The sequence below is a fragment of the Oncorhynchus mykiss genome, chromosome 25, assembly GCF_057628025.1.
Source record: "Oncorhynchus mykiss isolate SJ-2025 chromosome 25, ASM5762802v1, whole genome shotgun sequence".
Lineage (NCBI taxonomy): Eukaryota > Metazoa > Chordata > Actinopteri > Salmoniformes > Salmonidae > Oncorhynchus > Oncorhynchus mykiss.
The window spans coordinates 27186102-27209327 of record NC_143046.1 but is presented as its reverse complement, the minus strand read 5'-3'; the positions used below and the strand labels follow the sequence as shown (position 1 = coordinate 27209327).

General features: G+C 46.5%; 1 protein-coding gene across 15 annotated transcripts in view; it reads left to right on the top strand.

Moving 5' to 3' along the window:
- The window catches only part of LOC110504859 (protocadherin alpha-C2), a 184893-nt gene that overhangs the window by 140093 nt on the left and 21574 nt on the right, over positions 1-23226 (top strand). For 14 of the 15 annotated variants that reach the window (XM_090219545.1, XM_036969643.2, XM_090219546.1 and 11 more), the window contains 2 exons: positions 15621-15679; positions 21734-21822. In XM_090219545.1, the coding sequence (XP_090075671.1) occupies positions 15621-15679; positions 21734-21822 (148 nt within the window). Of the gene's footprint in view, positions 1-4213; positions 8674-15620; positions 15680-21733; positions 21823-23226 lie in introns of those variants that run through there. The other variant, XM_021583718.3, reaches the window with a different exon arrangement.

Sequence of the window (23226 nt, the reverse complement as noted above, 5' to 3'; positions counted from 1 at the left end):
AGTCGCACTTCCGCATCTGAGGGGAAAGGTGACAGAGACATCCCCAAAATCGGTATTTTCACGTAAACGTCTGTAGCATCGAACAGATTGACCTACAAACAAGTGTCAGGAGACTCGTCTGAAGTTGGAGTCTTATGACTTGAGGTTAGAAACTGCTAAGAAGCCTTTTGGACCTAGACTTGGCGCTCCGGTACCGCTTGCCGTGCGGTAGCTGAGAGAACAGTCTATGACTAGGGTGTCTTTGACCATTTTTATGGCCTTCATCTGACGGACTCCTAGACTTAGGACAGACACTTCAAAACCTTGTTTGTTATGATTTATGTTTTGACTAAATGTTTGCCATATGAATGTGTTATTCAATGAGTTTCTATGCGCTGTAGTAGTACAGGCCAAAATCAATATTTTAAAATGTTATAATGGAATCATCTCCATCATTGAGGACATTTTTTTATGGAACTCTTTTTTTCAATGTGTGATTTGGCCGGACGCTTGTGCACTGAAAAACAAGCATTTGATTTAATTCTGCGTGATGGTGTGGATATTCTGAAAACAAAATGTTGATATAAAATTGTGATTTTGAAGCTAGATTATCAGCACTTCTATTATATGTATTTCATGGTTGTCAGCCTCTCCTGCTATAACCTAACTCATTTTCTCTGAGGAAATGGATGTTTTGTCATTTTCGGTCTGTCGATGCAGATTCTTTATCACTCTGGCCTTCCCCCCTTGCAACACAGACACTGTGACTACTGTCTTCCTACACAACAGCATGCAGGCATTTCCATGTGTAAAATAATGAAAGATCGAAAGAGAGAAATATATTTTATCTATTTTCTAAAAGCAAAATATGGCATCAAGAGTCATGTAAAAGTCATGTGTCTCACTGGGTGCCCTAAACACTAAGTATTAACTTTGCAGTTTTAAAAAATCACGGTGTAATAACCATGTTGTCTGTGTGTCTGCATGATGAACAGTAGGCGACTCAGAGCTCGGACTCCGTCTGGTGAGGCGGGACATGTATGAGGTCATCACTCCTTGCCCTAAGCACACCAGACGAGACAGCAGCTGACAATAACAAAGAAAGACTCTCAGAGAGAGAAAAAGAGAGGCTCCAGCCCAGACACTCATTCAGACTCTTCCCCAAGCCCAGTCAGTCCCGGTCCCAGTCGTTTGTGGGAAATCTGACTCACAAACGGCGGTCTTCCACATGAGATAACAGACGCTTAGAGAGTGAAATGATGGCTTTTAAACGGGGACGATTACTGTGTATTAATAGAGAGCGTTTTATTAATATGTCCGCCATCTTGCATAATGGATGGTGAGAAGGTAATTAATATTCCACTTTTCAAAAATGCTCCTCTATTTCCAAAAAGAGATGATAGGGCGCGTACTCAGAGTTCTCCCTTTATCTACTGTCGAGCTCGCCTGTTAGTCGCTCTCCCTTCTCTATCCTCCTGCTCCCCTGTTCCTTGTCTCTCCCTCCCCCTCTCTCTTCCTGCTCCCTTTCTCTCTCCGGGGTGTTTTTTAATAGAAGACGGGACAGTGTAGTGCAGAGGCAGCCGCGGAGACATTAGCTCCTGTGTTTCCACTTCAGACGTTCCGGTGCCCCTCGGCCACAGCTCTCCCAGCTGGAGCAGCGGATGTCACAGAGAGATGGGGTAGAAGAGGGAGGGGTTGGAAGGGGGAAGAAGAGGTGAGACAGGAGAGAGGGGGGATAGACGCTCTGAGGAGGGGAGTGTGAGGCAGTTGGGAGGGGAGAGAGAGGGGGTGGTGAGAGTGAGGGGAGAATGGAATGTTTACTGTTTCTGTGAGTGTAATGTTTACTGTTCATTTTTATTGTTTATTTCACTTTTGTATATGATCTACTTCACTTGCTTTGACAATGTTAACATATCTTTCCCATGCCAATAAAGCATCTTGAATTGAATTGAGTGGGGAAGGGTAAGAGTTGGTGACAAGAGAAAATGGGATAGAGAGAGAGAGACAGAGAGAGGGATACATTTAAGAGCATTAGGACGTGTTTGTTCTGGCGATACATATGTCTGTTCGTCTTCCGGAGAAGGAATTGAGATAACTTAATCTCGAGCCCCTTGAGTGAAAATAAAACAACCCACAGCTCTGTTGCGCGCAATTAACGGCGGGACAGATGGGCGGGACTCTAATAGGTACAGGGAAAGAGAGATCAGTTACCTGCCCGTGTACAGCTCAATATACAGAGCGAGAGAGAGGCGACAACAGAGTGAATTTGAAAAGGACAGGTGTAAATCCGACGGCGTGTGCAATTGACAAGATAATAGTATCCTATTTTTATCACTCTCAAATTGCCTTAAACACAAATCTTGCGCGCACCACCGGGAGAATCTGTTAAACGTCAGGAGCTCTGCTACTCGCATGCCTCTGAGACTCACGAGAACGGACTGACACGAGACCAACGCGGTCTCATCTCCACGGCGGAATTAAATTGGAGTTAGAAAAGGACAGTTGATGTGTAAAAAAAAATCACAAAACGTCCATATCTGCACAAAGGAAAAGTTCCCTCTAGGCCCATCGAACCTAATGAAAGTTCCGTTCCATCTCTCTTCTCTTCAGTTGTATATCTCCAGCTACCCAGTTCACCACCCCCTCAGCCTGGCTTTGGAGTGTGAAGAAGAGTCTCTCAGCTATCTATCCATCCACTCCTAACAACGGTGTGACTCACCGCTGAGCGGCTTTCTCGCAGGTTGCCAGCGCCTTTTACAGCTGTAGGCAAAGGGGTCGGTGGAGGAGAGCTGGAGCCGCACTGGGAGAGGGAAGGGTTGTGTGGGCGCGTAGCGTGGCCGGGTGAATCAGGCTGGCACTGGGGCTCTCTGAGGCCACATCCCAAATAAACACAGCACAACAACTTCATGCTCAGTCTACCATACAGATATACCACTCAGGCTATACTTACTAACCTGAATGTTTGACTTATTCAGATATAAATATACACACAAATGAATGACCAAAGGCAGTCTATCTAAAACAATATTGTAATTTTGTCTTCTTTTTTTTAACATTAATTTGGCTCCAGGTAATGCTAAAAGATCCCAGACAGTCTCCTTTTGGATTGCATAAATCCATATGATGAGACCAGCATTCAATGACATCACCTTTTAGGTCACAATGTCCTTCCTAGCGGTGCTTTGAATGGTACTGCACTCACTGCATGACTCAATCCATTTGAATGGTGTGAAAGCCGATTGTCTAGCAAACTGGCTGTCTGAGTGTTATCCAACTATTGAGCTTTTCCAGAGGTAAAGGGCTCGGAGATGAGACGAGGGACGCGATTCAATTCAGTATGAACCGCTGCCGTTGGCGTAGAAATGAAATTAGTGTCGAAAGATGCTCCCTCTCACTTTGTCGTACTGATCGCATTTGGACTAGAGGCCCCCTCTTAATTGAATTGAATTTGATTTAAATTGGATTTTAATAGGGGTACATGGGTTCAGACTGTACTAATTAGGAGGAAAGTCTGAGCGGGATGATTTGGGCATTTAACGCTACTATCCGACCACCTGCGGACAGACATGCGCATATGAGACATCTCGGCCCCATGTGCAGATGTTTGAGATGTTTGAGCTATTGAGTCGAATTTAAATTAAAAACCATCAAAGGCTTAACACCCCTACAACATTTGATGAACATACGTTGGTTGTGCAATTATATTGTACTTGAAATTTATTTAACCCTCATGTTGTGTTCGTTTCATGTTAATTAATTCTGTGTTCCCGGTTCAAAATGACCGCCCCATTACAGCTGATTATAAATCCACAATAAAACATATATTATCACCTAATGTTGTGATAGATATTTTTTTCAACTTAAGTTATTGTGAACGTTACACGTTTTGAACTTGTAATTGCTAGTTATGGCCTTTAGGCCTGGCCTCATTGACCTGAGCTCATACAACTCGTTTTTGAGTAAAAAAAAAATCATAATGTATGGATTAGTTTGCCATGTGTGTGTGTGTGTGTGTGTGTGTGTGTGTGTGTGTGTGTGTGTGTGTGTGTGTGTGCTCAAACACACATGCATGTGGGGGTCTGGGAGAAGAAGTGTGTCTATCTGATGAACAAAGTCATGGAACCTTATGACAATCAGATTAAATTAATTACATTTTTCAGAGAGAACTTGTAAATCGGTCCAATTCGACCGGAACACAGCAGGAGGGTTAATATAGCCAGACAGTCTTTGTACAGTGTGATTGTCAAGTCAGAAGGGTCGGTGGCGCAGGATTTTCAAGAAATTTAAACACGTCACGATCGTCTATAAGGCTGAGGTCACTTTTTAATGGATTAACGAAAGTATATCAAGGCGCCAGGAGACAGGGCAGTGTGTGTCTATTAATGTCTGCCAGACTATTACATTACCATTGCTTGGTGTGAACTGCCCCCAAAGCAATCTCTGAAACTACCAGGGGTTATGGTGTCTGTAAAAGCCGTCCCAGCACTCATCGATTCAAAATATTTTTGGGGGGTGGCAAACAGTTAGCCTTAGTTGTTTTTAAGTCGGTCTTTAACACCAGGTGGACATTTTTATTTGCTGAATTGTATTGGGCTATAGCTTAGATGTTTGGGACAAGTGAGACTTTCGAAAGGAAATGGAGAACTGCTTGTCAACAAATCGACATGAGTCTAAATTCTTTGTGCTTTCCACATCTGCAGCGTGCACGAGCTCTGTATTATTCCAGCAATTTGGGTCCGACAGAAGAGGGCATGCTAGTTTGTTTTGACAGATATGGCGAGGGGCTAAGTCTCGAGCATCTTGTTGGTGACCTGGTTCGTTTCGCCCGCTCACCCCGAGTTAACATGCTTCATATGATAACATATAGGCCTAAAGGGGGTGGTCCTGTGTTCTGCGAGTAATATGATGCGAAACTGAAGCGGCAGTCAAGTACCCCTGTAGTCCTAATATACGATCAACCCAGCTGTCACTCACAGGGCAGTAAGTGAGAGGAGGGCGCGAGCAGCAATATTTCAGCACTATGGCTCGTGGGACAGCGAGAGAGCACTGGACAGAGTATGCTTTGTTTTGAGAGCTGCTGTACCTAAATAGAGGAGAGGGATACATACAGCTTTCATTTTTTATCTTTGTGTTGTTTTTCTCGTTCTATTGTCTCTGTTGGTTAACTCCATATTATAATGCTCAGCCTAACTTGATTTGCACTGCCCTGTTGATTCTAATGAGGGCAGAGCCTCTCTTCTCTACAAGAATGCAAATATTTCAATAAACTGCCGTGATTATACTTCAAATGTAACGACTACTTTTATGAGGATAATTGCTGCACAAATACATGTAATTTGTTATTGAATTTATTGATCTATTTCCATAGACTTTTCGATTAAATGTCCGTTATTCCTGTTATTTCTATGTATTCGTTTGGGTCCAGAGCTTTGGCTTAATGGCAGGTTTGGATCAATGAAAAGAGAGAAGTAATCGCTTGGGCGTACGGTTAAATCAGATCAGCAATGTATCTGCCGCACACAATGAAAAGGGCGGTGGCACTCGCTCGCTCGCTCGCTCCCTCACTCTCTCTCCCTTTCTGATAAAAAAAACACAGCCTGCTCGAGCGCGCTCTCTCAAAAAATAGAAAAACGACCGACGGTTAAAAATAATGATGAATTGCAATACAATTATTGCTATTATTCCTATTCTCAAGGTATTAATGTATTTTTTATTTTCATTTGACGTTGTTTTCAATCGGTGAAATGCAGCCAGTACGGTTAGAGAGCACTGCTCCCCCTCCCCCGCTTCCCACAGACACCATTGCACAGATAGGGAGAGAGGGAGGGGGAAGGAGAGAGAGGAGAGGGAGAGAGAGAGCGATAGTCAGCACCCGTGAGAGGGGAACAAGATTCAGCCGCGCGGAGAGAGAAGAGAAAAAAGCAGTAGCCAAACGAACAAAGGAAAACATGGATGTAACGGAAAAACGCTATTTAAAACAAGCACATGTACCGGAGAGGATGCTTTGGTCGTCCTGCACATAGTAGGGGGTAACTCAAGGACTCTTCCCCCCGTTTTTAATGTTGCGCGTGGGGACGCATGGAAAGCTTTCTCTAATCCGTCTGCGGATCCTGCCTGCTTGCAATGGCTGTGGCGGTGCGATGCTGTTACAGCATAACTCAGAATGTGCCTTTTACTTTTTATTTGGTAATTTTTGTACTCAGTGGCCTTACAAATGCACAAATACGATACACCATTCCGGAGGAGCTAGAGAATGGGGCTGTGGTCGGCGACATTGTTCGCGATTTGGGTCTGGACCTGCAAAAGCTCTCCTCCCGACGCGTCAGAATCACGTCGGACAGCGCACGGAGATATTTCAACATAAATCATAAAAATGGCAAGCTGTCGGTAAGTGACCGCATCGACCGGGAGACGCTGTGTGAATTCAGTGGCACCTGTTTGCTCAACCTAGAAGTGGGGGTTGAGAACCCGCTCGAGGTGCATAATGTGGAGGTGGAGATTCTGGATGCGAATGACAACTCGCCACAGTTCCCCCGGGACGAGTACCAGCTGGAAATCTCAGAGTCCGTCATAACTGGGTCCCGGTTCCCCATCGAGGGCGCACAGGATGCAGACGAAGGCTCCAACTCAGTTCGCCTCTACCGGCTCAGCAACAATGAGCACCTCGCGCTGGACTCCAACAAGCCTGCGACAAATAGCAAGAACATCCAGCTCGTGCTCAAAAAGCCATTTGACCGTGAGCATACACCATCTCATCAGTTGATACTGACTGCTGTCGATGGAGGCACTCCGGCGCGCACTGGTACAGCCAAAATCAACGTGCATGTCCTGGATTCCAACGACAACGTGCCTGTGTTCGACAACTCTGTGTACAAAGTGAAACTTTCGGAGAACTCGCCCAAGGGCGCTCTAGTGATAAAGTTAAACGCCACAGACCGGGATGAAGGCACAAACGGGGAGGTGTTTTACTCTTTTAGCAGTTACACCCCAGAGAGGGTGAGACAAATGTTCTCCATGGACACAGATACAGGAGAGATCAGAGTGAAGAAAAACATAGACTATGAGGAGACTAACTCCTATGAGATGTACATACAAGCTATGGACAGGGGTCCTTCTGCAGTGGTAGTCCACTGTAAAGTGGTGGTGGAGGTTTTGGATGTGAACGACAACATTCCTGAAATCGTGCTGTCATCTCTTTCCAGCCCGGTCCGGGAGGATGCACGGGCTGACACCGTGGTGGCTCTGATCAGTCTTAACGACCGGGACTCCGCCCAGAACAAACAGGTGACCCTGGAGATCCAACCTGGTGTCCCCTTTAAGATCAAGTCCTTCCGGAACCACTACACCTTGGTCACCGCTGCATTCCTGGACCGAGAGACCATCTCCACCTACAACGTCACAGTAACCGCCATCGATGGGGGAACCCCAGCACTGTCTTCACACATGTCCATTAAAGTTGACGTGGCCGATGTCAATGACAACCCTCCCCGCTTCGAACAGACTTCCTACACAGTGTACATGACGGAGAATAATGCACCTGGCGCATCGATGTGCGTTGTAAAGGCAATGGATGCAGACGCTGGGGAGAACGCTCGCATCACCTACACCGTCCTCAATGACAACAACCACGGCATCCCTGTGGCGAGCTACGTCAGCATCAAACCCGACACGGGAGAGGCCTATGCCCTGCGAGCCTTCGACTTCGAGAAGCTCCGTGAGTTCCACTTCCAGGTGAAAGCCCAGGATGGTGGTGTGCCGCCCCTCAGCCGCGTAGCAACAGTCTACGTTTACATCATGGACCAGAACGACCACTCCCCCAGGGTAGTCCATCCTCCAGCCAATGGGACGCGGACCACCGAGACGCTGATGAAGAATGCAGAGGCGGGGGCTCTGGTGACCAAGGTGGTGGCGTGGGACGGGGACGCAGGTCAGAACGCCTGGCTGGTGTACGCCCTGGAGCAGACCACCTCCGAGCTGGACCTGTTTAAAGTCCACGAGCACACGGGGGAGATCCGCACCATGCGGCGTGTCAGCGAGGACAACTCCACCTCCTTCCTGCTGACCGTTCTAGTCCGTGACCATGGCCTCCCGCCGCTTTCCTCCACCGCCACCATCAATGTGCACGTCATGGAGCTGCCACCCAAGCTGACCCCTGACCCCAAACGCATCATCAGGCCTCACAGCCCGCTGCTGTTCTCCAACGTAACCCTCTACCTGATCGTGGCCCTGAGCGCCACCACCTTTGTGTTCCTTGTCACCATTGTGGTGCTGGCCATCGTCCGCTGCCACGCCTACTGCACCCAGCCCGGCTCCTGCTCGCCCTGCTGTGTGTCCCAAAAGAGTGTCCCCGAGGGGGGCACCTCGGCTGGTGGGGGTGGAGGGTCATTGGGTCGAGGTGGTGGTGGTGGGGGAGGTGGAGGAGGTCAGGGTCAACCCAACAACAACGTTGCTCTGCGGAGGGACCTGAAGGTTGAACCTCACTACATCGAGGTGCGGGGGAACGGCTCCATGACCAAAACGTACTGCTATAAGACATGTATGACGGCCACGTCGGGGAGCGACACCTTTATGTTCTATAACACAGGCCGGCCCCACAGCGGCACCTGGAGCTCCGGGGGATACGTCACCAGCCAGAGTGGACAGAGCCAGATGTTTGTACGCAGGCTGAGCATGCCAGATGCAACCGCCATACAGGTGTGTGTGTGTGTATCTCTGTGTGTGTCCTGTCATCCCATCCCAACAACACACCATCCACAATACACTGAGGAGCTATTCATGGATAGTTTTTTGGGGGGTGTTTTAGTATTTGGGTTTTTCCCTACAGGCAATGTTTTGTGGAACAGTGGTGTTTGGCATTTAGAGTTCCAAGGAAGGTGAGGGATGTGTGAGGGCTTCCGTTTTTTTTGTTGGGTTTATGCAATATTAAAGGGAAAATCCTCTTCATTGGTCCACTATTGATACAGTCCCAACATCTTTTACATGTCAGCAGTCACGTTGAAGAAGACAAGTGTCATCGGCCACATCAACATTTTGCTTCATTGTGATGGTGTGGAAAGTTACACTTTGCTGCTTGAAGCCCAAATCCTTAAAACCTTGACTGCTGACATGCAAAACATTTTAGGACTGCATCATCAGTGGACTAATAACAAATAATAACTAATAACAAATAACAAACGTTTTTGAGTGGATTTTACCTTTAATTAAGCAGTGCTCTTTTTTCATCAAATTTAAAAAAAACAAAAACAAACATACTGTGGCAGATATGGAGGATTCTGAATTTGCATAAATAATTTACACTGAGTGTCCAAAATGTTAGGAGCACCTGCTCTTTCCATGTCATAGTATGAATCTATTTCAATCAGTGTTAATGAGACAGGTTAAAGAAGGATATTTAAGCCTTGAGACAGTTGAGATATGGATTGTGTATGCGTGCCATTCAGAGGCTGAATGGGCAAGACAACATTTTTAAGTGCCTTTGAACAGGGTAAGGCAGTAAGTGCCAGGTGCACAGGTTTGAGTGTGTCAAGAACTGCAACACTGCTGTTTATTTCACGTGCAGCAGTTTCCTGTGTGTATCAAAAATGGTCTAACGCCCAAAGGACATCCAGCCAACTTGACACAACTGTGGGAAGCATTGGAGTCAACATGGGCCAGCATCCCTGTAGAATGCTTTCGACACCTTGTAGAGTCTACATTGTAGAATAATAGTGAAGACATCAAAACTATGAAAAAACACATGAAATAATATAGTAACCCAAAAAGTTTTCAACAAATAAAAAAATATTTTATATTTGAGATTCTTCAAATTAGCCACCTTTGCCTTGATGACAGCTTTGCACACTCTTGGCATTCTCTCAACCAGCTTCATGAGGTAGTCACCTGGAATGCATTTCAATTAACAGGTGTGCCTTGTAAAAAGTTAATTTGTGGAATTGATTTCCGTCTTAGTGTGTTTGAGCCAATTAGTTTTGTTGTGACAAGGTAGGGGTGGTATACAGAAGATAGCCCTAATTGGTAAAAGACCAAGTCCATATTATGGCAAGAACAGCTCAAATAAGCAAAGAGAAACGACAGTCCACGATTACTTTAAGACATGAAGGTCAGTCAATGCGGAAAGTGCAGTTGCAAAAACCATCAAGCTCTATGTAAATCTGTCCTTTGGTCTGATGAGTCCAAATTTGAGATTTTTGGTTCCAACCAACATGTCTTTGTGAGATGCACAGTAGGTGAACGTGTAGTTCCCACCGTGAAGCATGGAGGAGGAGTAATGGTGTGGCGTTGCTTTGCAGTCTGTGTTTTATTTAGAATTCAAGGCACACTTAACCAGCATGGTTACCACAGGATTCTGCAGCGATACACCATCCCATCTGGTTTGCGCTTAGTGGGACTATCTTTTGTTATTCAACAGGACAATGACCCAACACATCTCCAAGCTAGTAAGGGCTATTAGACCAAGAAGGAGAGTGATGGAATGCTGTATCAGATGATCTGGCTTCCACAATCACCCGCCCTCAACCCAATTGAGATGGTTTGGGATGAGTTGGACAGCAGAGTGAAGGAAAAGCAGCCAGCAAGTGCTCAGCATATGTGGGAACTCCTTCAAGACTGTTGGAAAGCATTCCAGGCGAAGCTGGTTGAGATAATGCCTCGATGAAAGTTTGGCACACTCTTGGCAAAGGTTGGCTACTTTGAAGAATTAAGTATATATATAATTTATTTCGATGTGTTTTATACTTTTAAGTTACAACATAAATCCATATGTGTTATTTCATAGTTTTGATGTCTTAACTATTATTCTTCCATGTAGAAAATAGTAAAAAGAAAGAAAACCCTTGAATGAGTAGGTGTGTCCAAACTTCTGACCTGTACTGTAGATATATTTTTTATATATATCACTCTTATGTCAGTGCCACTCCCAGGTCTCCTTCCTATCCTTTGTTTATTCTTGTCAGTAGTCTGGTACTGTTACCTGCGCAGGCTGCATTGTGTTGCTGTAGCATAGGTGTTTTGCATTTGCAGTGGTCTATCGCGAGCTCAGTATGTACAAACATGCATTTTCCTGCAATATGCTCTCTACCTTTTCCAGCACTTTATGCATGTATTCAGATTTGAGGTGTGAGTGTTCACCCATGCGCAGAGCTTCTTTGTGGGAGCAGTGTGTTTGTGTGGGAGGGTATGCCCTCAGCTCTCTGTGTGTGTGTGTGTGTGTGTGGTGCTCAGAGCTTCTTCAGAGAGCTGGTGTTTGTTTCTGTTGAGTCAGGGTATTAGAGCTTCTTCAGAGAGCTGGTGTTTGTTTCTGTTGAGTCAGGGTATCAGAGGTTTAAGCGCCTCGCTTCTCTGCAGTCATTTACAGAGCTGTCATCAAAATGCTTTTCCACATGGATATTCAGAGTAAACATCTCTCTCCCTCCATTTCCTACTCTCTTCCCCACTTCTTTGTGAACTCTACTGCTGGGTCCATATGTAGAAAATACATATGGGAATGGGATCCATGGTTGGTCCACGGGTAGTGGTATAGCTGTTGGAAACTTGATTGGAATGTTGAAGGTTAAAGTGTAAAGGGTTAGTGTGATTGGTCTAGTACGACCTCAGCCAGTCAATAGGATTGGTCCACTAGTTGTGGTCCAATAGGCACAGACTTGTCTGGTGTGGTTGTCTCTGGGCAGAGAGATAGTCTGGGCATTAGTGTTGTTCTGTCCAGCTTAAAGAGTCATGGGTCCTACTGCAGTAAAATCCCCCACAGGTCAGTCGCGCTCAGAGCACAAAGCGATTGCCTTGAGTTTGGTTCGGTGGGCTAGAGATGGGATGAGAGGCAGACACTCGGAGCTGGATTAAAGACCCATTTTCAGTTCAGTGGGTTTTCTCATTCGTTTGCCATCATGTGAGAAGCAGGGAAAAATAGATAAAAACAATTAGTATGTTTCTGGTGGCTTTCCATCATTATTGGAGTGGTTCCTTCTTACTGACAGGTGTGACGTGGAAACTGGTGACTGTTGACTGGCTCACTGTTTCTAGGAAACTGTTATGACTGCAGTGTTGTCATAGAGACACAGTAGAGAAAATGACCATTACTACAAAAAAAAATTGACAGTAGGGACACGGCTAATGTTAACTTCAGACATAATTTAAGGCTTTCATTCAGAAATAGCTGTATGGTGTCCTGGTTGTTATTGTCAACCCCTGCAAATGTATGGGTGGTCTGAGCAAAGGAAATACAAGTCATTAAAGAGGAAAATAGGAGGCAGATGAAAAGGGACGCGTACATCAATGTTCAGGTAATTGCTCCTCTATCCCCTGGCGTTTTCCTCATTAAATGCCATTCATGTTTGTACTTGCCGTGTAATTAACCGGCAGCGACATGTTTCTCTATACCACCGCGGGATTGGTCGGTTCGGTGAGGGCGGGGCCGGGGGAAGCAAGGTCATTGGACGAGGCTTCGATGGCGGAGGTGCGCACACTGTATCCATGCGAGGGGTTTCTACTCAGAGAGAGGGAGAGCGAGAGGGAGAGGGAGAGAGAGAATGAGAGGGAGAAAGAGAGAGAGGGAGAGAGGGAGAGGGAGAAAGAGAGGGAGAGGGAGAAAGAGAGGGAGAGGGAGAGGGAGAAAGAGAGGGAGAGGGAGAGGGAGAGGGAGAAAGAGAGGGAGAAAGAGAGGGAGAGGGAGAGGGAGAAAGAGAGGGGCAAGGAGATAGATGCCAAATCAAACCCAGGGCCCTAATTTGTGTCCACACAGCTAGGCAGGGAGGGTACACAAAAAGCACATAGGGATAAATCTCCCTATCTCTCTCTCTCTCTCTCTCTCTCTCTCTCTCTCTCTCTCTCTCTCTCTCTCATTCCATTTATCTTGCTCTCTCTCAGATACCAAATTCCATTTACAATATCAGCTCCATTACCACCCTATGACCTGTGAGTATTTGCTTTCACTGGGCGGTGCTGATATACTCCAAGCCCATATATATATGTGTGTGTGTGTGTGTGTGTGTGTGTGCGTGTCCTCCTGTGGGAGTGCATCAGACTGTGGATGTGTTTAGGGTCCAGATGCTCGTCTCTAACCTGCAGTGTTAGTGTGTATGTTCTCCTTTACACATACAGACACCATAAGGACGGCCAGACCACTCCCCCATCGGCCATTCTGGTACAACAGGACACATGCTTAATGATGGCGGTTGTATTCCTTAACCATCTCCCCTCTCTTTAACGCTCTTATTTATGAACGTTAGTGTGGACTGTGAAGTCAGTCTCTCACTGTAAGTGTCACAAGAGGTTGGAGTGTTGAAATATGCCTTTGAATATTGTAGGTGTGAAGTCTATCTCCACCCTCATTGTGCTAACAAAGTCTATTTTATCCTTGGATTTGCAAGAACAGTACATAGTTTATCACTCCATAACATGTACTTCTTTGTGGACTTGACACAACACACATACAAATATGGCTTCTCCGAATTTTTGGGCTATAAAATGTGTTCCTGTTCCTGTATAGAGGAGTGTGTTCGTGTGTGTAGCTTTCTCTGTGTGTGTAGCTTTCTCTGTGTGTGTAGCTTTCTCTGTGTGTAGCTTTCTCTGTGTGTGTAGCTTTCACTGTCTGTGTAGCTGTCTTCTGTGTGTAGCTGTCTTCTGTGTGTAGCTGTCTTCTGTGTGTAGCTTTCTCTGTGTGTGTAGCTGTCTCTGTGTGTGTAGCTGTCTTCTGTGTGTAGCTGTCTTCTGTGTGTAGCTGTCTTCTGTGTTTAGCTGTCTCTGTGTGTAGCTTTCTCTGTGTGTGTAGCTGTCTTCTGTGTGTAGCTGTCTGTGTCTCTAGCTGCCTGTGTATGTAGCTGTCTCTGTGTGTAGCTGTCTCTGTGTGTAGCTGTCTGTGTGTCTAGCTGTCTGTGTGTGGAGCTGTCTGTGTGTGGAGCTGTCTCTGTGTGGAGCTGTCTGTGTGTGTAGCTGTCTGTGTGTGTAGCTGTCTGTGTGTAGCTGTCTGTGTGTGTAGCTGTCTGTGTATAGCTGTCTGTGTGTGTAGCTGTCACTGTGTGTAGCTGTCTCTGTGTGTAGCTGTCTCTGTGTGTAGCTGTCTCTGTGTGTAGCTGTCTGTGTGTAGCTGTTTGTTTCCCTGTGGATGATGTAATGGGCTGTCTGAATGACTCCTGGAGGGATACCAAGACCTTCTCATTAGGCCCACATATTAGATTTTGGCGTCATGAATGTGCTGTGTGGAGAGACTACGGTCGATTCTCCATCGCCAGGAAGTTAACATCTGTCTTGTGGACAGCACAGGAAATGGGTCAACACTGTGGAGAAGTTAGAGGTTGTTCCTACTACTGGTCCTGGAACAGAGATGTTTTTTTAAATAATGAATTTTAATTTTTTTATTGAATATTTAAACCATATAATATACTTTCAGTGAAGCCGCTCAACAACCACATCACACAAGTCATCTAATAGACTCCCAAACAGAGATGTTTTGAATCTGTAATGGTGAAGGTTTGGAATGGGAAATGGTTAATCTGATCCTAGGTATGTGGTCTTAGAGGAAGCTCATACAGTCACTAGCTGATGTTTATGGCACAATTTTAGTTAGCTTGATCTCTGACTTACTCCATGCCAGATGGAGGAGAAATTCCATCCTCTAGCCACACAAGGTGTCCATTCAAATTATTACTTTATGATGCTTACATTTTTTTTATTGACCTTTTAGGGTAAAATTGTGGTTTGGTGGCTAGAGGAGGAGAGAAGGAGAGAGAAGGAGAAAGAGATTGAGAGGTTAGAGAGGAGGAGAGAAGGAAAGAGAAAGAGAGAGAAGAAAGGAGGAGAGAGAAGGAGGCAGACAAGAGGAGAGAGAAGAAAGAAAGTGAGGGGAAAGAAGGGAAGAGAAGGAGAGAAGGAGAGAGAGAAAAGGAGAGAAGGAGAGAAGAGGAGAGAGGAGGAGAGAAAGGAGAGAGGAGGAGAGAAGGAGAGAGAGGAGAGAGAGAAGGATAAGGAGAGAGGAGAGAGGAGGAGAGAGGAGAGAGGAGGAGAGAGAAGGAGAGAGGAGGAGAGAAGGAGAGAGAAGGAGAGAGAAGGAGAGAGGAGAGAGGAGGAGAGAGAAGGAGAGAGGAGGAGAGAATGAGAGTGAGCTGAACCAAGCCTAGTACAAGAGAAGTCAGAAAGAAAATAGTAAATTGGTAAGAAGGAGATTCAGAGTGAGAGTGTGAAAGACCGAGTGAGATAGAGCTGCAGCCCTGATGAAGTCCATCAACACAAACTGCCATGTGAGAATTCCACTGTGTCTCCATGGTAACGGAGCGTACCACGTGAAGCTGAGTGGTTTAACCCAGGGTGAGGGTGGCCTGAGGGCCTGTGGCAGAGAGGCAGGGTCACTGGACCGGTCTGGTGTGGGCAGTCTGTGAACAGGCTTATCTCTTGAAGTCATCACTCTCACAGAGGACAGGGAGGGAGGAGGAGGGGAGGAAAGGAGGAGAGGAGCAGGGAGCTCCGGTGCAACACAGAATTAATTTCTCTCCACAGGCAGAGGCAAGCTGTCACTGTTATGATGTGTGTGTGTGTGTGCACACATACTTGTGGTTCACGCCATGATTCATTAATGAGAAGATATTGGGTTTTGCCTGTGTGATCTATTGCAGTACTTAAGACTCAATCTCTTTCTCTCACTCTCTCTCTTGCAGCCCAAGGTGCCGAATTCAGACTGGCGTTACTCTGCCTCACTTAGGACTGGGATGCAGAGGTAAGCACATATATCCTTTTACCATTCCTCAATAAGTGTCCGCTGTCCATGAGAATGATAATTCACATTTCACCAGTATTCCATTCCTCTAATCCCTCTTAAATCATAAACTACTCTACCCATTGCCCTCCACCAAAGGAACCTCTCATGATGCTGCTTGTTTAACAAACCCCATTGAACTACAGAGTCATTTCCTTCTGCCAATACATTACAATTAAACCAGATATTATCCTATTTATAAGCATCCGTTTGACAGTCTTCTTTGAGCTTGGCCATTGGACAGTAGTAGACAGACAGAGAGCGAGGGGTGAACAAGGGGTCAGTGAAAGACTGAGGGGACTGAAGGAGGGATGGAGAGAGGGATGAAAGGGAAGGCAGTCAGGTGGAAATATGGCCCGTCGGGACACTGGGAATGCACAATTCAGGGATCACATTACCCATGAGACATTGGGCCACTAGCTGCTGTGGGTATGGTCTGAGCCTGACTCAAACGAGTAGCATGCTAATGAGAGGGAGGGACCAAGTTAACGAGCAGAGCCAGCAATAACGAGCCAGGTGAACCACATCGCCCACTGCACTGCGCCCGGGCCATCTCATAGTGTACACACACACACACACACACACACACACACACACACACACACTCCGGCCATGGCGGACAGCATTGTGAAAGTGATGAGGAACATGAGAGATGACAGAACTGACGGCGCTTTCACAGCTCACTGTAAACAATGTCTGTCTGTCTGCCTGTCCGTCCGTCCGTCCTACTGTCTGCTCAGAGACATGCTGCTTTTTCAGGGTCAACTAGTGCTGAGTGATTAACCAAAGTTTATCTCCGCCCCCCCCCCCCCGATTATCAAAGACCTAATTAACCTCATCTCATTTAGTTCTAGTTTTTTTTTGTGAGCTCAACACACTGTTTCTCTATAGAGAAATCCTATCAAGCATGAGAGACATCAAATCAAGAAAGAACTGCGGGGCGTTGCAGTGAGTTTTCAATAGGAAAATATTCTACCTAGTTCAGCGCAGAAAACGTGGTAAATAACTTCAATGACCAGAAACCATTGCACCTATTCTTCTCGGCGATGCACATAGACCCCATGAGAGAGGAATGTGCACAACACAGCGACTACTAGAGCAATAAAGACAGTTTGTGAGGTAGCTCTACCGAATTGATAGTTGTAGCAGTCTTGAAAGTGTGCCTTATCTTCTTAAAATAACTACTAAAATAGTGATTTCGTCAGACAGCTCTGCAGCATGGGCAGCTGTGGCAACCCAATGATCACGGGCTATCCTTTTCTCTAGCCAAGAGGAGCCAGGCTCGTTGGGGAGCACAGTGACAGCGCTAGATGGTTGTCTGTCTGTCTGTCTGTCTGTCTGTCTGTCTGGCTGGCTGTCTGTCTGTCTTGCTGGCTGTCTGGCTGTCTGGCTGCTACTGCCTGAGCTGAGATGATGACTTTAAGAAATTAAACAATGAAGTCATAAAAAATCAAATCAGAATATACACAACTGAAGTATTTTATTAAAGTAAAGTAGTGTGAATAAATGATGGTTAGTAAGTCATAAGCAGTAATGGGCAGTCACTACTGTCATGGGACTCTTATTCATTCCTTCATTCTGTGTTGTTAGAGACAATGGAATGTTTTCAATGTTTTGGCAATTGAACATTCTCAATATTTGGATTTGGATTTTCAATTCAAAAGCTAAAAAAAATATATTTCAAGGTCATATTTCATAATGCGTTTAATGTAAAAAAGAATTAATCCAAACCGAAATCAAAAACCACTATTATTTTTTACAAACCGAAGTGAAATCGACCTCAAAAAGCACAAATTGCTCAGCACTATGGTCAGCACTATGGTCAGCACTATGGTCAGCACTATGGTCAGCACTGTGGTCAGCACTGTGGTCAGTACTATGGTCAGCACTGTGGTCAGCACTGTGGTCAGCACTATGGTCAGCACTATGGTCAGCACTATGGTCAGCACTGTGGTCAGCACTGTGGTCAGCACTGTGCTCAGTACTATGGTCAGCACTATGGTCAGCACTATGGTCAGCACTGTGGTCAGCACTGTGGTCAGCATTATGGTCAGCACTGTGGTCAGCACTGTGGTCAGCACTGTGCTCAGCACTATGGTCAGCACTATGGTCAGCACTATGGTCAGCACTATGGTCAGCACTAGGCTCAGTACTATGGTCAGCACTGTGGTCAGCACTGTGGGCAGCACTAGGCTCAGCACTATGGTCAGCACTAGGCTCAGCACTAGGCTCAGCACTAGGGTCAGCACTAGGCTCAGCACTAGGGTCAGCACTAGGCTCAGCACTAGGGTCAGCACTAGGCTCAGCACTAGGCTCAGCACTAGGGTCAGCACTAGGGTCAGCACTAGGCTCAGCGTTAGGGTCAGCATTAGGCTCAGCACTATGGTCAGCACTAAGGTCAGCACTAGGCTCAGCACTATGGTCAGCACCATGGTCAGCACTAGGCTCAGCACTAGGCTCAGCACTAGGCTCAGCACTATGGTCAGCTCTAGGGTCAGCACTCGGGTCAGCACTAGGCTCAGTACTAGGCTCAACACTATGGTTAGCACTAGGCTCAGCACTATGCTCAGCACTATGGTCAGCACTATGGTCAGCACTATGGTCAGCACTATGGTCAGCACTAGGTTCAGCACTAGGCTCAGCACTAGGTTCAGCACTAGGCTCAGCACTAGGGTCAGCACTAGGCTCAGCACTAGGGTCAGCACTAGGGTCAGCACTAGGCTCAGCGTTAGGGTCAGCATTAGGCTCAGCACTATGGTCAGCACTATGGTCAGCACTAGGTTCAGCACTAGGCTCAGCACTAGGTTCAGCACTAGGCTCAGCACTAGGCTCAGCACTAGGCTCAGCACTAGGTTCAGCACTCGGTTCAGCACTAGGCTCAGCACTAGGGTCAGCATTAGGCTCAGCACTAGGTTCAGCACTAGGCTCAGCACTAGGTTCAGCACTAGGTTCATCACTAGGTTCAGCACTAGGTTCATCACTAGGCTCAGCACTAGGGTCAGCATTAGGCTCAGCACTAGGTTCAGCACTAGGCTCAGCACTAGGTTCAGCACTAGGCTCAGCACTAGGTTCAGCACTAGGTTCAGCACTAGGCTCAGCACTAGGTTCAGCACTAGGCTCAGCACTATGGTCAGCACTAGGCTCAGCACTAGGTTCATCACTAGGTTCAGCACTAGGTTCATCACTAGGTTCAGCACTAGCTTCAGCATATATGTGTTTGTCTTTGTATTGAGTTATAATTTAATGTTTTATGTGTCTGTCTACAGTATAAGTCTCATTGTACGAGTACATTAATGTGTTTGTGTGTCAGATTAATACGACTGTAACATCCTAGTGTCATTAGTGTTACACCGATTCCCTCATAATTACAGCACGGTTTAATGTGAGTTAATTTTCTAGAGCAAATCCTTCTAATGCATTCAATCTCTTGTTACTTTAGCATGGAGCCCTACTTTAACCATTCATCCCTCTTCCTCCATCCCTCCCTCCCTCCCTCCCTCCCTCCCTCCCTCCCTCCCTCCCTCCCTCCCTCCCTCCCTCCCTCCCTCCCTCCATCTGAATGTTGATGTATCTCTTTATAGTCTAATCTAATGAGATTACAGTTTGCTTGAAACATTTTGAGAGATTTTGAATGTATACCCCAAACACAATATCAACTTGTGGAAATTATGTTGAGCTGCTTAGTTTTGTAGCCCTACATCTATTTCACTGTAATTATGAACCATGCTTATCTAGAGGGCAGTGTGTCTATATGGGTTCATGGCTGTAAGTATGACAGACAGACAGACAGACAGACAGACAGGCAGACAGACAGACAGACAGACAGACAGACAGACAGACAGACAGACAGACAGACAGACAGACAGACAGACAGACTTTCAGAAGGACACGAGGAGGAGGTGAGTCAATGAGAAAGAGAAACAGATACAGCCATTAGCTGAGGGAACATGTTTTTCGGTCCCGTGTTCCTCATTAATAATTGACTCCAGCTCTAAACAGCAGTCTACACAAAATGGCCACCCTACCAAATCTCTATTCATCTCCTTACACCGCTACACAAAGACAGGAGGACATTTACACACACACACACACACACACACACACACACACACACACACACACACACACACACACACACACACACACACACACACACACACACACACACACACACACACACACACACACACACACCACACACACTTTTCAATATAGCTAGAGTGAAAAATTGATAGCAAGAAAGAGAGGGAGAGGGAGAAGGGACAAATTAATAAAGAGAGAATGGGGGGAGGGAGAGAGAGAGGGAATCAGATAGGAAGAGAGCGAGGAGAGGATGGGAATCGAGCTGTGATTGCCTGACCTTGGACGTGTAAATGCGCGCACGGACACACACTGTGTACGCGCAGACAACCAGACGTGTGTAGAGCATTGAGAAGAAGTGCAACTAAAATGGTGGCTATCCTGCTACCTCCTCCCACAAGGTTCCCCTTTCTTTTGTCTCTCTTACTGTATATGTTCAACTATTATATCATACACACTTTAATTTACCTCATGGAGAACATGTCCTTGCAGCTGAACATTGACGTTTTTCAGTATAGAGGTGGGGGAAAAAGTAGAGAATTTTCATAGTCAATAACATATTGGTGTCTGAGTGAGTGAGAAACACAGCAACAGAGACAGTGAAAGGCAGAGCGATTCCTGCCGAAGTGGCTAATGTTTTCTTCTCACCTGACCTTAGTGAGACTAAATGAGACCCAGTTCTCCAAGCAGGGACAAATGGGAGGAGAGGAGAGGGGGATGAAAAATGGAAGCGCAGGAGGGATTGAGAGAGGTAGAGCACTGCCTTAAAACCACCTGCATGGGTTTCTGTCTTTATCAGGAGATGTGCTGGTACCTGGTTCCATCCTCTATCTTGCTAACACAATAAAGAGAAAGATAGAGAGTCTCTTAAATCCTCAGTTAAAACCCTGCCCCGTAGCTCACTATTCCAGAAGGTGCTACCCCTGTTGGGATAAATGATACTGGAATACGCAGATTGTTTCAAAAGCGACATGAAATGTTCCTGAACCTTTGCATAATTAAACTCCGTAATGATGTTTTGGAGTTTGAATAGAGGACAACGGATTTAGTGAAATGTGATTCGTTACATTTGAATACGGTAGGAGTCTGTGTGTTTAAGGTTCTGTATTTTCTGTGTTGTGGCCGCACCCTGTCGCTTTTTTTATCACACTGTGCAAAGCTTAGTCAAATCCCTGGGGTGGGCATGATTTATCCTAATCCAGGGTCCTGCTTGAGTTCCTCAGATGGAATTGGCTGACCCCCACTACTGACTGTATATACACACGCACACACACACACACACACACACACACACACACACACACACACACACACACACACACACACACACACACACACACACACACACACACACACACACACACACACACACACACACACACACACATCCTGTGGTTCCCTGCCATGGTTAAATTATATTATTATGGGGAAAATGCAGTGAGAGAGGATTGCGTCCACAGAAGCTTATAGCTGCTGCCACTATAATATTGTGCTCAGCCAGAAAATGTGGGTGTGTTTGTGTGTATGTACTCGAGAAACACTCTCGTAGTATACCATCAGACTGTGTGTGTTATATTTCTCCAGTGTGTAACCTCTGAGTGTGTGTTATATTTATCCAGTATGTAACCTCTGAGTGTGTGTTATATTTCTCCAGTGTGTAACCTCTGAGTGTGTGTTATATTTCTCCAGTGTGTAACCTCTGAGTGTGTGTTATATTTATCCAGTATGTAACCTCTGAGTGTGTGTTATATTTATCCAGTATGTAACCTCTGAGTGTGTGTTATATTTCTCCAGTATGTAACCTCTGAGTGTGTGTTATATTTCTCCAGTGTGTAACCTCTGAGTGTGTGTTATATTTCTCCAGTGTGTAACCTCTGAGTGTGTGTTATATTTCCCCAGTGTGTAACCTCAGTGTGTGTGTTTGTGTTGTTCCAGCTCAGTGCACATGGAGGAGTCGTCGGTGATGCAAGGAGCCCAGGGGGTTCTGGTCCAGAACTGGCCGACCGTGTCTAGCGCCACCGGAGGTAAGAGCCGGGCCCCGACCCTACACACTGAACTGCTCTAATCTTGACCAACCCAGACCAAAGCAGATGAAACAAGACTAAGACCACCCTGACTAACGAATCCTGACCAACCCAGAACAATCCAGACTGACCAAAGCAAACCTTTACTGACTTTGACTGACACATTTAACCCAGAGCAACTATAACTTAACTGAGGTAGAGATCAGGTACTCAATCACCCTGACTCTTCTGCTCACCGCCCCTTATCCACTCAGAGTAAATCACACATGTTCTGTGGGGGTGGGGGGGGGGGACCTGTTAGTTTACACAGACTACACCACTGCCTGGCATACAGCTGTGACCAGGCATTTCAGCTATACAACAAAGAAAGGAACCTGCAGGGGAAGGACAATACACATTTTCGAGGACTGTGAAAAGGACCAGGAAAACAGGTTTCAGATGGTAAACGTGTACCAGAACGGCAGTGTCGTGGTCCAGGGCAGTGAGGCTCCACTCAGCTCTTTTGTGCAGGTCTTCCCCACCCTGGAGAAGATAGTGGGGGGAAAAGGACAAGGACAGCGCCCCTACCTCTCCCCTCACCTCAGGCACTCCAACAGCAGGAGCACAAACACAGATCCACCAACAGGTTTATCCTAGCCCCCCTCCCCCTGCCCGTCTACAACCACCAGAGCCAAGACCACACCACCATCAGTCTGCTGAGAGACAGGCTGGCTCTGTTAGGGGTATGAGTTACTGAGCTAAAATAGCAGCCCCCCGCTTACCACAGCGCTTGAGGAGGTAAAGGCCACCATGAAGAGTGGGCAAGTGCAGGTGAAGTAGGAGATGGATAAGGAGTCTGTCAACAAGAAGGTGAAGGGAACAGACTGTAGAGACTCCTAGAGAGCCCCCCCCCCCCCCCCCCGGTCAACAGAGAGGAGCAGGGGAGAGTAGACAGACTGGTCATCAGAGAGGAGCAGGAGTGAGTAGACAGCCTGGTCAACAGAGAGGAGCAGGGGAGAGTAGACAGCCTGGTCAACAGAGATGAGCAGGAGAGAGTAGACAGACTGGTCAACAGAGAGGAGCAGGAGAGAGTAGACAGCCTGGTCAACAGAGAGGAGCAGGGGAGAGTAGACAGCCTGGTCAACAGAGATGAGCAGGAGAGAGTAGACAGACTGGTCAACAGAGAGGAGCAGGAGAGAGTAGACAGCCTGGTCAACAGAGAGGAGCAGGGGGGAGTAGACAGCCTGGTCAACAGAGAGGAGCAGGAGAGAGTAGACAGCCTGGTCAGCCGAGAGCAGCAGGAGAGATTAGACAGCCTGGTCAACAGAGATGAGCAGGAGAGAGTAGACAGACTGGTCAACAGAGAGGAGCAGGGGAGAGTAGGCAGCCTGGTCAACAGAGTGGGCTTGAGTCCTTCCCCAACTC